The 13,171-nt window shown below is 38.9% G+C and overlaps 1 protein-coding gene across 1 annotated transcript; it reads left to right on the top strand.

The window, feature by feature from the left end:
* Positions 1–4,338: 4,338 nt before the first annotated feature.
* LOC148097786 (caspase-8-like) lies at positions 4,339–12,580 on the top strand. Its single transcript, XM_087831254.1, has 12 exons — positions 4,339–4,581; positions 4,765–4,905; positions 5,054–5,229; positions 5,381–5,486; positions 6,611–6,740; positions 6,835–6,869; positions 6,961–7,021; positions 7,145–7,203; positions 7,313–7,427; positions 7,591–7,718; positions 11,478–11,863; positions 12,301–12,580. Exons 1-12 carry the CDS (start codon positions 4,339–4,341, stop codon positions 12,434–12,436), a joined length of 1,716 nt encoding a protein of 571 aa, XP_087687380.1. The 3' UTR covers positions 12,437–12,580.
* Positions 12,581–13,171: the final 591 nt, after the last annotated feature.

The following is a 13,171-nucleotide window of genomic DNA, read 5'->3' as shown; positions in this document are numbered from 1 at the left end:
AGAATCGAGAAACTGGCATTATTTGTTGTATTTCGTCACTGGGAGCCTCCAAACATAAAAACTTGAGCCTAAACAGAAACACGTGAAAGGCAGTCCTGCTCGTGTATTCATCACCAGGAGATATTAAAGACATGAAAGGCAAAATCGTGTGCCATAGCCAGGGGTTAAAGTGCGCCCGTGTTTTTTTATTTATTTATTATTGCAATGGTGGCTGATAATGAAGTCGTCAGCAAAGAACAAGTGACTTTTAACGAACGTAGCACATAAAGATCGTTGAATGTAGTACAGCTTACATGTGTGTTTATCAGTTAGCCATCTTAACTATATTCCTGGACAGCATTATTCTTCGACAGTAGTCCACAGTGGTGCAGTTTGGTATGTAGCGCAGTGAGTTTTAGGACTCAGTAATGCAGTGCAACGTTGTTATTGTTAAGTGTGATTCATCAATTAGCTGTCAATCACTTGAATTGACCTCATTTAAATCGATAATAAAATATAAATATTATACATATAAGAATCCCCAAAGAATAAATTCGAAACCCAATTGGTTAAGAAAGAACAAGCCCCGCCTTCCCCTGCTATTTACGTGCTCCGATGCAGCCTGACTCCATCCTGACTGATTCTTGATGTTCAGCACACACATACACACACACACACACACACAAACACACACACAGACACACACAGAGAGAGGTACTGTTTAAAGTTTAGTGTTAACCTGAGTCACTGATCATTTACAGCAGGGGTGTCAAACTCAAATACACAGTGGGCCAAAATTCAAAACTGGAACAAAGTCGCGGGCTAACATTAATATTTATTGAAAAAAAAAACTTCCTCCAGATATAAGAATGAATCTTTTCTTATGGACTCAAATAAGTTTTGCTGGAAAACTGAATATGGAACAAGCAAAGCTTAATACTAAACAATATATATATTAGCTGTATAATACCAGTAGGCCGGCTCTAATAGTAATTTGGTATGGCTTCGCGGGCCAAATGTAATTAGGCTGCGGGCCAAATTTAGGCTGCGGGCCAGAGTTTGACACCTATGATTTACAGTATTACAGAGTCTGTCAGTCTTTGCATGATATCCACGTTACTGTAAGTTTCCAGCTGACTCTCAGGTGTGCCAGCAGGAAAGAGGCTCAATAAATTTGCATCCTGAGGTTTGTCATGTGGGATTAAATGAGGCAGACTTTGTACAGACAGCAAGGATTGTATTTTACACTGACCCTAGATCAGTGTATCATACAACCTTAAGTGGGCCTTTTTATTTATTTATCATCAGCAAGGAACAAGTGACTTTTAATGAACGCAGCTCATAAACTTTATGGACAGGATCATACTTCTACTTTTTAATGACACCACCCTCTACTGGTGCAGTTTGATATATAACATTACAGGACACAACAATTATTAGTATTACTTGTGGCTGGAATGACTTCGGGTGTCCATAAGTTATGTTTGCGGTACTTCAGCATCTAGCTAGCCCTACCGACGACCAGCGAGCATAAAGGCACTGAGGTTTTTTTTTTTGAAGTGTCAGGTAATTTCAAATGCAACATTTCTATCAGCTCAACAAACATCAGCGAACACACAAACTGTCTGTGTGCAGTTTCTTTTCAGTGTTGCTAGCTAAAGGCCCAGCTGCTGTATTTTACAGAGAGAGAACAGTTTTCAAATGAAACAATGAAACAAATACCGTTTACTTTCTACAGGGCACGGGTCGTGTTATGAAGGGACTAAGTAGGGGTAGGTTTTGATTATTGATTTTCCAAATAAAATCGAGTCTAGATTGAATAACACAATATCGATTCATTCACAAAATTTCGATAACCACCAAACAGCTAAAACAGTAAATGAGAGCAGGTACACGGATTCTGCACAAAGACGTGAGATCAGTGAGATGTCGGCTTTCTCACTCGACAGCACGGACACGCCGTTTCTGACGCGTCGGCGCTTCCGCGCGTTGTGTTTACGCCCTTTTGGCTCTAGATTTTAAAGAAGCGGGTTTTGTCTCTCTCCAACCAAAACTGACCGAACCAGCAGCAAAAGAAGATCCACATTTTGCTTCACATAAACATCGTCCCCTCTTACTTTTGCTGTTTTGCTTCCGCCACGATTAAATTACACTTCATGTAGCTGTTGTTTATATGTTAATTCATGGTTTTCTTTAGTTTTCGTTCTACTGCAGAATATTTGTTTGTTATCTGCTATAAAATCCCAGGCCAGGAAAATCTCCTTCATGTTGTTCTGTTTTATCTTCAGTTACTTTTACACAAAGGCATCTGCTGTGATGCTTAAACCTCTGATGAAGTCTCACAACTGTCAGCTTTCTTTTTATAGATATGAAAATATGGATATGTACTGATAAATGATCAGAATTATAATATTTATGACTTTCTGAGGCAAAATTTCCCCGATTCAAATCGAATCGATTCTGGAAATCAGTGACAATACCTAGCCCTAGGACTAAGGTGCAAGTACCCCTTACATGCATTTTGCAGGCAATTACACAGTAGCACCCGCAGCTAAGGCACAAGTAACCTGTAATTATGTGTAATTTCTGTAATAAGTCAGTTTTTTGCAGGATTCTATAAAATAATTACACTGTTAGATCCCAAGTACCCTGTGATTACGTGTAATTTCATGTATACGTGTTGTGCCAAAGGTGACTTGAGTTATTTAGTTGATGATATTTTCCTCTAACCCAGGGGTCTCAAACTAGCCACCCGTATATTGACGTGAAAAAAAATATGATGGAGTTTGGCCCTTGAAGTTACTTTTTTTTGTTAGAGAGGATTTGTTTGTTGTTGTGTGCAATGTTAAAGCAAGTTCTTTAAAAAGCAAAAAATAATTAAATTATTTAATGAGCCGCCATGTGTGTGGCCAGAACATTTAAGTTTGAGACCCCTGCTCTAACCCATTCACAACTGGCCTAGTTATGGGAAATAAAACTGGTTATAAATACCAAGGCTGTAAACACGTTTATTCCTACTATAGTGTTTGACATTTTACCATTCTGTCTGTGAGGACTGAGTTACATTTGCAATTACCAGCCAAAATGGCAAAACAATGTTTTGTTCAAAAACAAAAATAAACAAATATCTTCAATGAAATCCTCTGATCACACTTTTCTGCTGTCACACAGAGTCACCTTCTGCTCATCCACTTGAATAAGTGCCTTTTGTTCCAGCCTGTTAAGGTCATTTAGGAAACAAGCCTGTATTAACTGGTGATAGTTACAGCTTGACTCATGCAGGTGCCTGCTAGGGAAATGATCTACTTCGTGGTAGGTCTGGATGTGTGCTTTATAGAATGGGGACAAACGTGCAGATGGGGACATGCAGCCTGAGGAAATATATCCCCTTTTACATTTGGGTAGGATGGAGAAAACCAGGGTGACTTCTGAGAGGTTATTAGTTATTCTCTCAAATATTATCTTTGAAAAAGGAAAAAAACAACAAAAACAAACAAAAAAATCCTCATAAACTTGATTGTAGGACAGAGTAGTTATACACTACAGGTCCAGCCTGCTTCCTCTTTGATAGGTACTGATGGTGCACAAAACAGCTATATAAGCAAAATATATTTGTTATCAGTAGTATTATTATTTTGTCTGTCACTTAACATTTTAGACAGAGAAGATCTGAATTATTTGGTTAACGGACTGTTATACATTTCATACAGCTACATTTTGAATGGAAATTACAACCATGTCTGAGTTTTCATTATTACGGCATCAACATTTATGTCTAAACAAATTTTTCCCAACAAGTTGTTGTAATACACATTTTAGGCTAAGTAGTCTTCCACAGGGCACACATGAAATTATCATTCAGGCACAATCACGTTTCTTGCAAAATGATCGCTTTGTTTCCAGCCATTATTAATTACTGCAGCAAGTACAGTAGCTTACAGAAGAATGAAAGTATTTGCTTTGAGGAGTTGTATATTCTTTTGCAGAACATAATGCAATGAAGCAGGGCCGCTGAATCATCTGTGCGCACACTCTCAAGGACACCAAAAGAGGTAACATGCAATAACTATTACATTTAAAATGAAGACTTTGTAAGTTAATAAAACCTGTGTGCTGCTGTTAGTTACAGTTGTGATATTTAAACTGTGTAAATGTCTGTAATGCAGACTCAGCATGTCTGCCAAAGACATTGTGAGGAGAAATAAAACAGCCATCCAAACGATTCTGTCTGGAGACTACAGGCTGATCCTCAACAAAGTTTATGAGAAGGAGCTGATCGCTGAACAGGAGTACAACAACCTCAAAAGTATCAGCGGAAAAGATGTAGAGGGACATGTTGTTGAGCTCGTGGATAAGATCATGAGTAAAGGAGACGATACCTGCGGAGCTTTTCTGAACCTCCTGCAAACTGATGAAAACATTAAAAGTACTTTCCCTCAACTGAATGACACCCTGTTTGTACCTAAGCCTGACCAAGCTTCTTTACTTCAGCAAGGTAATTACACACACAGAGAAATGTTGTGTCTGAGATCATATTCTAGTTGGTTGTGTAACTCTGTTTCTCTCTATGTTCTGTCACAAGACGGCTCCAGTCAAATGGAGGTGAGGTCCTACTTCTGGAAAGGCAGAGCAGCTCAAATAAGTTACAACATTTGTGTCAGAGAGATAATGTGCTGTTTAATCAATTTCCTTCACATAATATTGCAAGCTGTATGACATAGGGTCATCTCAAAGACTGTTGCTACATTCATATAGCCTATGGTACTTAGTGTTTGTATCTATCAGTCCATCCAGGCCTGTGCTGGTGGGAGCAGGTCTGTGATACAAAGCTTGTACTCAACTCTAGAAGACGAGCTGGACTCTACTGAGGTGGCAGCACTTTGCTTCCTGTGTCGTGATGTTGTTAGTAGAAGTCATCTGAAAGGGGTCAGTGCTGCATGTTCTATACTGTTATCCTTCCACTTGTTTTACTGACATGTTTATGGATGCGTCACTTGTAGGACTGACAGTATGATAGATTGCTTAGATATGTTCATATTCACTGATAGACTTTCTAATGAACCCCCCCCCACAGATCACTAATATCAAAGACCTGTTCTCAAGCTTAGAGGAAAAAGGTCTCCTGCAGAACAATTGTTTGCTTTCTCAGCTTCTCTCAACTATTGATCTAGTAGACCTCGTCAGGTCCCTGGGCATAGATAGCAAACGATCAAAGGACACAGATGGGAGTCCTGTTCTGTCACAGTACAGGTGAACGCAGTCCCACATTGACTTTAATATGACAGCATGCATATAGTAATAATTAGTACTTAAATGCTATCAGTTTGAATTACAAAATCTTTTGCCTGTTTGGCTTTCTCTCCACATTTTTATTTTTTCTTCGTTTTTTCTCCACTGTTAGGGTGATGCTGTACAAAATATGTGATGCTATGAATAACGACAATATCACAATCATGAAGTTTCTACTGAGATCAAAGCTGCTGAAAAGCACACTGGATCAATGCAAAGTGAGATAACATTTGCACACCTTTCCAGCTATTTAAAAATCAACTCACCATATCTACATCTACAGGATGTAGTCATTAAGAAACAACTGCATCTGGGCTTCAGATTTTAAATCCTGTGGTGATTTTCTTTTTAACAAAACATTTATTTCTCAATAAATGAACATCAGTACATCACAAGAAGAAAAAAAATTGTCACAGAAACACAGGGCTGAAATATAATTGACCATATATAACAAAACACACTCTTTTCTTAAAGCACCACTGAGAAGAAAAATCAGTTAAATTATTTGTCAATGGATACAATGGAAATTCAGTTTTAACCTCCTAAGACCCGAAATCTTTCATGGCATGAAATTTTTAATTTCTCTTTGCTATTTGAGCTGATTGGGAACAGATGAATGTAAAAACAAAGAATTTACAGATTTTTATTTTTTTCCTGATTTTTGTTTCTGAGAAAAGTGAGATCCACATATTGGGACATTTTAAATTTAAAAGAACAGTGGCAGTATAATGTCCTCGTGTGGATATCAGGCCCTCGTAGAACTTGTCGACATCTATATTTAACCAGCTAAATGAAAGTTGTATCAACCCTTTTCCCTGCAATATTGTTAATCTTATTTTTTCTTCTTTTATATATAGAAAGTTTTGCTTGACCCACCACAAAATTTAACAGCTTCCATCTTACCAGCCTCTTTTTTGTATAGCTGGCGCCAAACAGAAATGCCAATGAAGACAAAGCCTCTCCACATTTTTCAAAGACGTGTTAACATAATGAACAGTGGTTCATTTCTATGTTTCTCTTGATCATAGACTGGATGTAAAAAATAACATATATAAAAACATATATAAAGCTAACTTCTGGATCTGAAATGTGAAAGCATTTAAGAAGTGCTTTAAACATATTATTCTAAGTGCATCCATCCCTAAATCTAAACTAAAAACTGAAGGTCACAGAGAATTTCAGTCTATGATCTGTGCACCCAGCTGACTTGTTCATTACAGAGCTGAAGATTTGTGTTTTTAAACTGGCATTTGAGCAGCATTTTGCTGTGAAGCAGTTGATAGATTTATAGTGTAGCTGCAGAGCCTCTGTGAACTAAAACCATCTTTGCTGTTAATTCCAGACAGTGCTGGAGGTGATTGCTCAGATGGAAAAGAAAGATTTAATATCAGACACAAATGTCAGTGTGTTGCATGAAATACTCCAAGAGATTGATCCTGAGCTGGCAATGATTGTAGAGAACTACGTTCAAGGTATGAGAGACATTTTTCATGTTACCAAAGAAAAACATTTAGATGTAAACAGTGTGTTTTTGTGAACATCATCAAATGATTGTATTCGTTACAGGAGTCCCCCAGCAGCAGCAGATGTTACCTCCTCATGTCAGTATTGACAAGTGTATCTGTCTGTGTGTTTCTGAACATTTAATTCTGTGCGTCAGTTTGCTGATCACTGTGATGTTTATTCCCACAGAGGTTTTTTGACACAAATGAATCCCATCTTCCTCTGTCTGTAACTGAAACTCAGTGCAGTTGTAAGTATCTCTGTTCAGAAAAATTTGTAATTATTTTTTAGGAATTCCTACAGTCACTCTGGTTTTTATTATTCTGTCATAATAATACTGGGCATGTAAATGTGTTGTTCTTTTGTCTCTAAGGCAGAGGAGAGATTATTTACACTGATGCACGATCACAGCCCACCTCTCTTCCTGATCAGGTAGTTCGTTCAGACTTTTATGCTTTCATTCATTCTTTTGTCGGAACACTAAAATTTATATTAATGTAAAAACATAATAATTCACATTTGCTTTGTTTGTGTCCTGTAGTCAGAATACTACACTTTGACTCATAAGTCTCATGGTTTATGTGTGATCATCAATAATGAGATCTTCACTACTGAAACATATCTACGTGATCGAAGGGGAACTCAGAAGGATGCAGGTAGAGTTATTACCTTCAAACCATATCATGATCCGATTTATGTATGACTGTTTTAACTAGAAGCACTGAGACCTGCACCAGTTACTGCACATACAGATCAGATATTCTTTGGTTTTGTAATCTACTGCTATACCTTCATTTGTTTCTTTTCTATGTGGCACAGATGCTCTGAACACAGTGTTCACAAGCTTAGGCTTTAAAGTGCTGATACACAACAACCTGACTGCAGCACAAATACGAAATGAATTAAGAATGTACAGCAAGAAGAATTTTGTGAATGATAATGCCTTGGTAAGTAGATTCATACATCTTTGGAATTGTATCCTCAACCACCATTCTATATTCTTAATTTATTTTATAAATCCCTGGATTTGCATGTCCCAGTGATCCCAGAGGCTATGTTGCCAAGGACTTTTTGTAACCTGGTAAGGTTTTGCATGGCAAATTGGCCCTGGGTGAGGGACCAGACAGAGCAATTCAAAAACCCCTGTAAGCAGAATATCCAGGGCACAGTTTCCCAGCATAGGGTTACCGGGATCTACCCAGGAGCCAGGCCTGGGGAGGGTGCCCAACAGTGAGTGTCTGGTGGGCAGGCCTTAGTCTATGTGGGCTGGCTGGGACAGCCCGAAAAAGGGACATGGGCCCACCCTCCTGTAGGCCCAACACCCACAGGAGGTGCCATAGGGGTCAGGTGTATTGTGTGCTGGTTGGCAGCCAGGGGCGGAAACCCTGGTGGACAGACCCTTGGCTACCGAGACTAGCGAATAGGATATGGAATATATTGCGTGAAGTCGAGATGTACCGGCTAGATCAGGCTCTGGAACCAGTCTCCTGGAGAGTTGCTGGACTCTGTCTCAGTCTGGTGTTGGTGTAAACCGATCACCACCTGGTGGTGATTCTGACCAGGTGGTGGGAGAGGAGGCTGGATAGACCTGGCAAGCCTAAACATATAGTGAGGGTGCACTGGGAACACCTGGCAGAGGCCACGGTCCGGCTGAGCTTCGACCCATCCCAAGGGAGACTGGGGACATTAAGTCCGAATGGACCACCTCCATTGCTGAAGCTGCTGCACTGAGCTGTAGCTTAAAGGTAGTTAGGGCCTGAACCAGATGTTAAGACACTAGAGGTTAAGAGAACCATCAGTCCAAGACTGATGGTTCTCTTAAAGCTGTAGCGCCCAGATTACTTACAGCTACTTCGGTGCAACTGATATAAGATGCGGTAAGCTGAAGACAGCTTCAACCGTCTGTTTGCTGAAAAATAGTAACGCAACCGCACCGCATTTTTTTGTTAGTAATGGTAACGGCGTTGTAACGATAGAAATAGTAATTAGTCAGATTACTTATTACTGAAAAAAGTAACGCTGTTAGTAACGCAGTTATTCCCATCACTGGTAATATGCATTTTATATATGGTTAGAAACTTTCACACAGTTTTTTCATTTTAAATAATCACATTTTTACATGTTTAAATTTACACAAAATTTCAGAAATCTGCACTGTCATCAGTGTTGGGAAGGTTACTTTTAAAATGTGTTCCACTACAGATTACAGAATACATGCCCCAAAATCTATTTTGCAATGTATTTTATTACTCAGTGAGAGTAATGTATTCTGAACACTTTGGATTACTTAATATACTGTCATGCTTTTTACAACTTCATGAATGTACTATTGCTGTGTGATTTATTACTATTACTGAAGGTTACTCACCATACCAATACCAACTAGATTTTTTAAATCTTAATATAAAATGAGTAACAGTAGGGTGGACATTAGGTAATGTTGCACCTTTTGCAGTGATCTCATATAGAAAGCTACTCCTGTATCAGTAATACATTTTCTTTTTGTCTCCTTTCTGAACTGCACATGATTATTTGCAGCTAGCAGGTTGTTAATGCAGCCTTCATTAATAGTAATAAATCACACAGCAGTAGTACATCAAAGATACTGAATTGGATATAACCCAGGTAGCTACCACAACTTAAACAAAGCAGTTGCAGTAGGCTAATGTTAGTTTTGAAAAACAGATTTACTTCTAGCTGAGAGCAGCTTGTTTGCTGGCAAACAGTTTGCATTGCATGGTCAGATTTTGCTCATCTCTTTGTTCTTTAAATGTGAAGTGGTGTCCGAATTTCCAAGTAAGAAATGCATTCCTGTCCGTGCACTGCTGGCTCTGGCTCCACTGTGTAAATGACACCATCGGCATTAACAGGACGCTTACATTAGACCAGAGGTCTCAAACTTAAATGAGCTGTGGGCCACTGCTGGCACTGTCATCTCATTGGAGGGCCACTTCAGTGTTCAAGTAGTAAAAAATACACAAATAAACAAAAAAACACAAAATACTTCTGAAAATGTAGTGTTTTGTTTGTTTGTTTGTTTTTATTTCAAATATTGCATAATAAGACAAAACTGCAAACGTGAACCCAATTTTTTCACAGTCTTAACTGAAGCTTTTTATTGAACTACCAAATAAACAAATTGGTACTCTCTTTTGGCCAAACATGTGGCAGCACTTCTGCTGTCATTTTGCTCATATTTAACAAAATAAAAATGCAGACACAAGTGTACACATTAGTTTTTGGTTGCTAGTGAAAATTGTTTTATTTATTTATTTTGTACTCTCTTATACCTCGGCCAGGTCCGCGGCTCCGAACCATAGTAAAGGGACCTCTGGCTAATATGTTGGGTTCCGTGTCGGGCTCATAGCTGGGAACTAGCTTTACTGTCTGGGTCAAATTTGCTAGCGAGAGACAGAGAGAGGCATTGAAATGTTGCTCCAATGGAAATGATTGTTTTGGAGGCGGCAAACACAGTGTGCAGTCGAGTCATGACCTCTTACAACTGGACTCGTCAGGCACTCTGCACTGGCTGCAGTGGTTATTATTATATTTACATGCTTACATCTCCCGTTTCTAGTCGATAGCAACTCATACTTTTTGACTTTCCTTTTTCTCTCTTCCTCGTGCTCACAAACACACATAACACCAGGGGCAGTCCCACACATTCTCCCTGCAACACGAACTACACTGCCCATTAGGCTACATTCTTTAGGGCTATGCCTGTAACACTCTGCTCATATTGCCTTCATATTAAATAATTTTTTGCATATTAATCTTTAAAAAATATTTCTTCATGTCATTATGCGGGCCGCAAGATTGAGACCCAGGCATTAGAGCCTCTTATTGCACATTGGATTTCCACCGGCGTGGAATTACCAAAAAATAAAGAGGGGATAGCTTACAATATGAAACAGGAAAAGACCACCGTGTTATCCATCTGTTTTTACAAAGTAACTGTATTCTGATTATTACCTTTTTAAATGGTAACTTTAACGGAAAACAGTTACACTTCTTTTGTATTTTAAATATGTAATGCCGGTACATGTATGCAGTACTCCCCAACACTGACTGTCATGAACAAATTTTTCACCAAAAAATTTAAACCTAATTTTTCATGATTTATTTGGTTAACAGATTACTCGAGTAATCAATGAAATAATCGATAGATTAGTTGATTACAAAAATAATTGATAGCTGCATCCCTAACTCATTGCATAAGTCAGGCTAGGGTTGGGTCCAGGGCAACTGTCAGTTGTGAATTAGTTAATTTAGTATCATTTACCAACATTCATACTACCTTTATACTGATCAGAGGTTGATAAGCAGCCCAGATAGTTCATGTAACATCTGCCTATATACTGCACAATGTCCTTCTTCTTCACTTAATCCTTGCTTTTGGCTTCGTTCACTTCCCCTTCTTCATTTCTAAAGTCAACCTTCAGAGTACCATTTAAATCTACCTAGCTACATTCCCCCCCTGACACCACCTTGCAGTATCCTCTCTCTTTACGATTCTGCATAAGATGTAGTTTGATGTAGTTCACCTTTGTGAACCTTTCTCCACTCTTATAATTCACTTCTACCTTCTTCTTAAAGTATGTGGTCACCACAGCTATTTTTATCCTTTTCACAAAATCCACTACCATGTGTCCTTTTGCATTTTTTGTTCTTAACACCACATCTATTCAATATGCCTCTGATTTAAGGTGGTATGCGTGCTTTCGCATGGAGAAAAGGGGTGTGTCTTTGGCACAGACGGGGAAAAGGTGTTTCTGAAAGATCTGATGCTCCCCTTTACAAGTGGAAGAGTCCCTACCTTGTCAGGGAAGCCCAAACTCTTCTTCATTGAAGCAAGTCAGGGTGATGAATACCAGAAAGGATACTATCCCTGCAGCAGAGAGGACGAGAACCAAAACAAAGGAGCACTGCAATCAGACGCCTCAGTCCCTGATAAGGCAGTGCGAGTGCCTGAACTAGCAGACTTTCTGATCGGCATGGCCACATTGGAGGACTTCAGATCATTTCGAAACACAGTCACGGGATCTATCTACATCCAGGAGCTGTGCAAGCAGCTGACAATAGCAGCAAGAAGGTGAGTTGAAGTGATTAGTTTCTTTATGGCAGACCATACTACTCTCATATGGGAAGGTCATAGTGCAGTAGTTTCCAACAAAGTAGATTTTTTTTAATGTAATTTCTGTTACATACAGTTCGGTCCATAGAATTATGGACAAAGACACAAATGTAGTAGTTTTTCCTCTGTAGAGCGCCTCAATACATTTTCACACAATCAGACCTTGTGCTTTCATTCAAGGGGTTTTACAAAAAGCACAGTCTTAACTGTTTTAAAATTACACCCATTTTTTGAGGCTGAAAAGTCATCAGGGAAGACAAATCAAATGCATCAAATCTCTGTACATTTCTGTCTTCCTGCTTTTGGTGCTTTCAAACATGGTGTTGGCATGAGCTGCGTGTTTTGTTAAAATGATCCAAGATGTATCCTTTTTGTTTCACGTGTGTTCCTTCCAGACAGGAGATGGATGATATCCTCACTGTCCTGACACGTGTGAACAGGGAGGTCAGCAAAGGAGAGTATTTATCCCACAAACAAATGCCACAGCCCAACTACACTCTCACCAAGAAGCTCGTCCTCAAATTTGTATGACCCGACTGTGACCAAATACAACACTGCATGTCTACACAATTCCCGGATTCACATTACAGTTTACACTGTGTGTGTGTTTGGTTTGATAAATGTGATTTTTGTAATTATGAACTGAATAAAAATTATCCACAGTGGCAAATGAAATGGTACATTTTTGTCATTTCTTAAATATAAATAGGAATTTTTTATTTGGTGTTTTCCAAACTCTAGAAAAGTGTTTTTCACCTAAGAATCATGAAATCAAATCTTACACTCTTACACCACTTCTTAATATTTGAGCAACTGCCAAAAATAAACATTACAGGTAATGGAGCTACCGAAGTGTAATAGGTTATATAAGGTACTGGTTAAAATGCTGCTTCAAACCAGACAGCATTACATCATATAGACCAGTGTTGTACCTCTCTCTTGACCTCTGTATACAGTGACAACCACAGGTGAATGAGACAGGTTGCATAAAGCACTTTGAGCCCTCAAAGAAGAAAAAAACATTATATAAGAATCACACACCAAAAGTTTTACATTTGGATCCGTCACTGCATAAGAGCTGGACTGATTTCATTGATGCCTCAACCCATTCTTCCCGTTTCCTTTTAAGAATGGCTTGTTGACAGCCACCCTTCCACGAAGACCTTGTCTGATGAGACTTAAGTGAACAGTAGCTGGATAAACTGAAGGGCCAGATCTCTCAGGTGCTAGATTTTCTTCATATTTATTAGGGACATGGATTTCATG

Source organism: Neolamprologus brichardi, chromosome 18 (assembly GCF_056152115.1).
Source record: "Neolamprologus brichardi isolate AB-2024 chromosome 18, ASM5615211v1, whole genome shotgun sequence".
Taxonomy (NCBI): Eukaryota; Metazoa; Chordata; class Actinopteri; order Cichliformes; family Cichlidae; genus Neolamprologus; species Neolamprologus brichardi.
Note: the sequence above shows the minus strand (reverse complement) of the source record. Positions and strands in the feature narration are given on the sequence as shown.

Coding starts and splice junctions, on each gene's coding strand:
- LOC148097786 (XM_087831254.1), top strand. CDS start 4,339: ATGAGTAAAGGAGACGATACCTGCGGAGCTTTTCTGAACCTCCTGCAA. Junction 5,230..5,380: donor CCTGTTCTGTCACAGTACAG/GTGAACGCAGTC, acceptor CTCCACTGTTAG/GGTGATGCTGTACAAAATAT. Junction 11,864..12,300: donor CTGACAATAGCAGCAAGAAG/GTGAGTTGAAGT, acceptor TGTTCCTTCCAG/ACAGGAGATGGATGATATCC.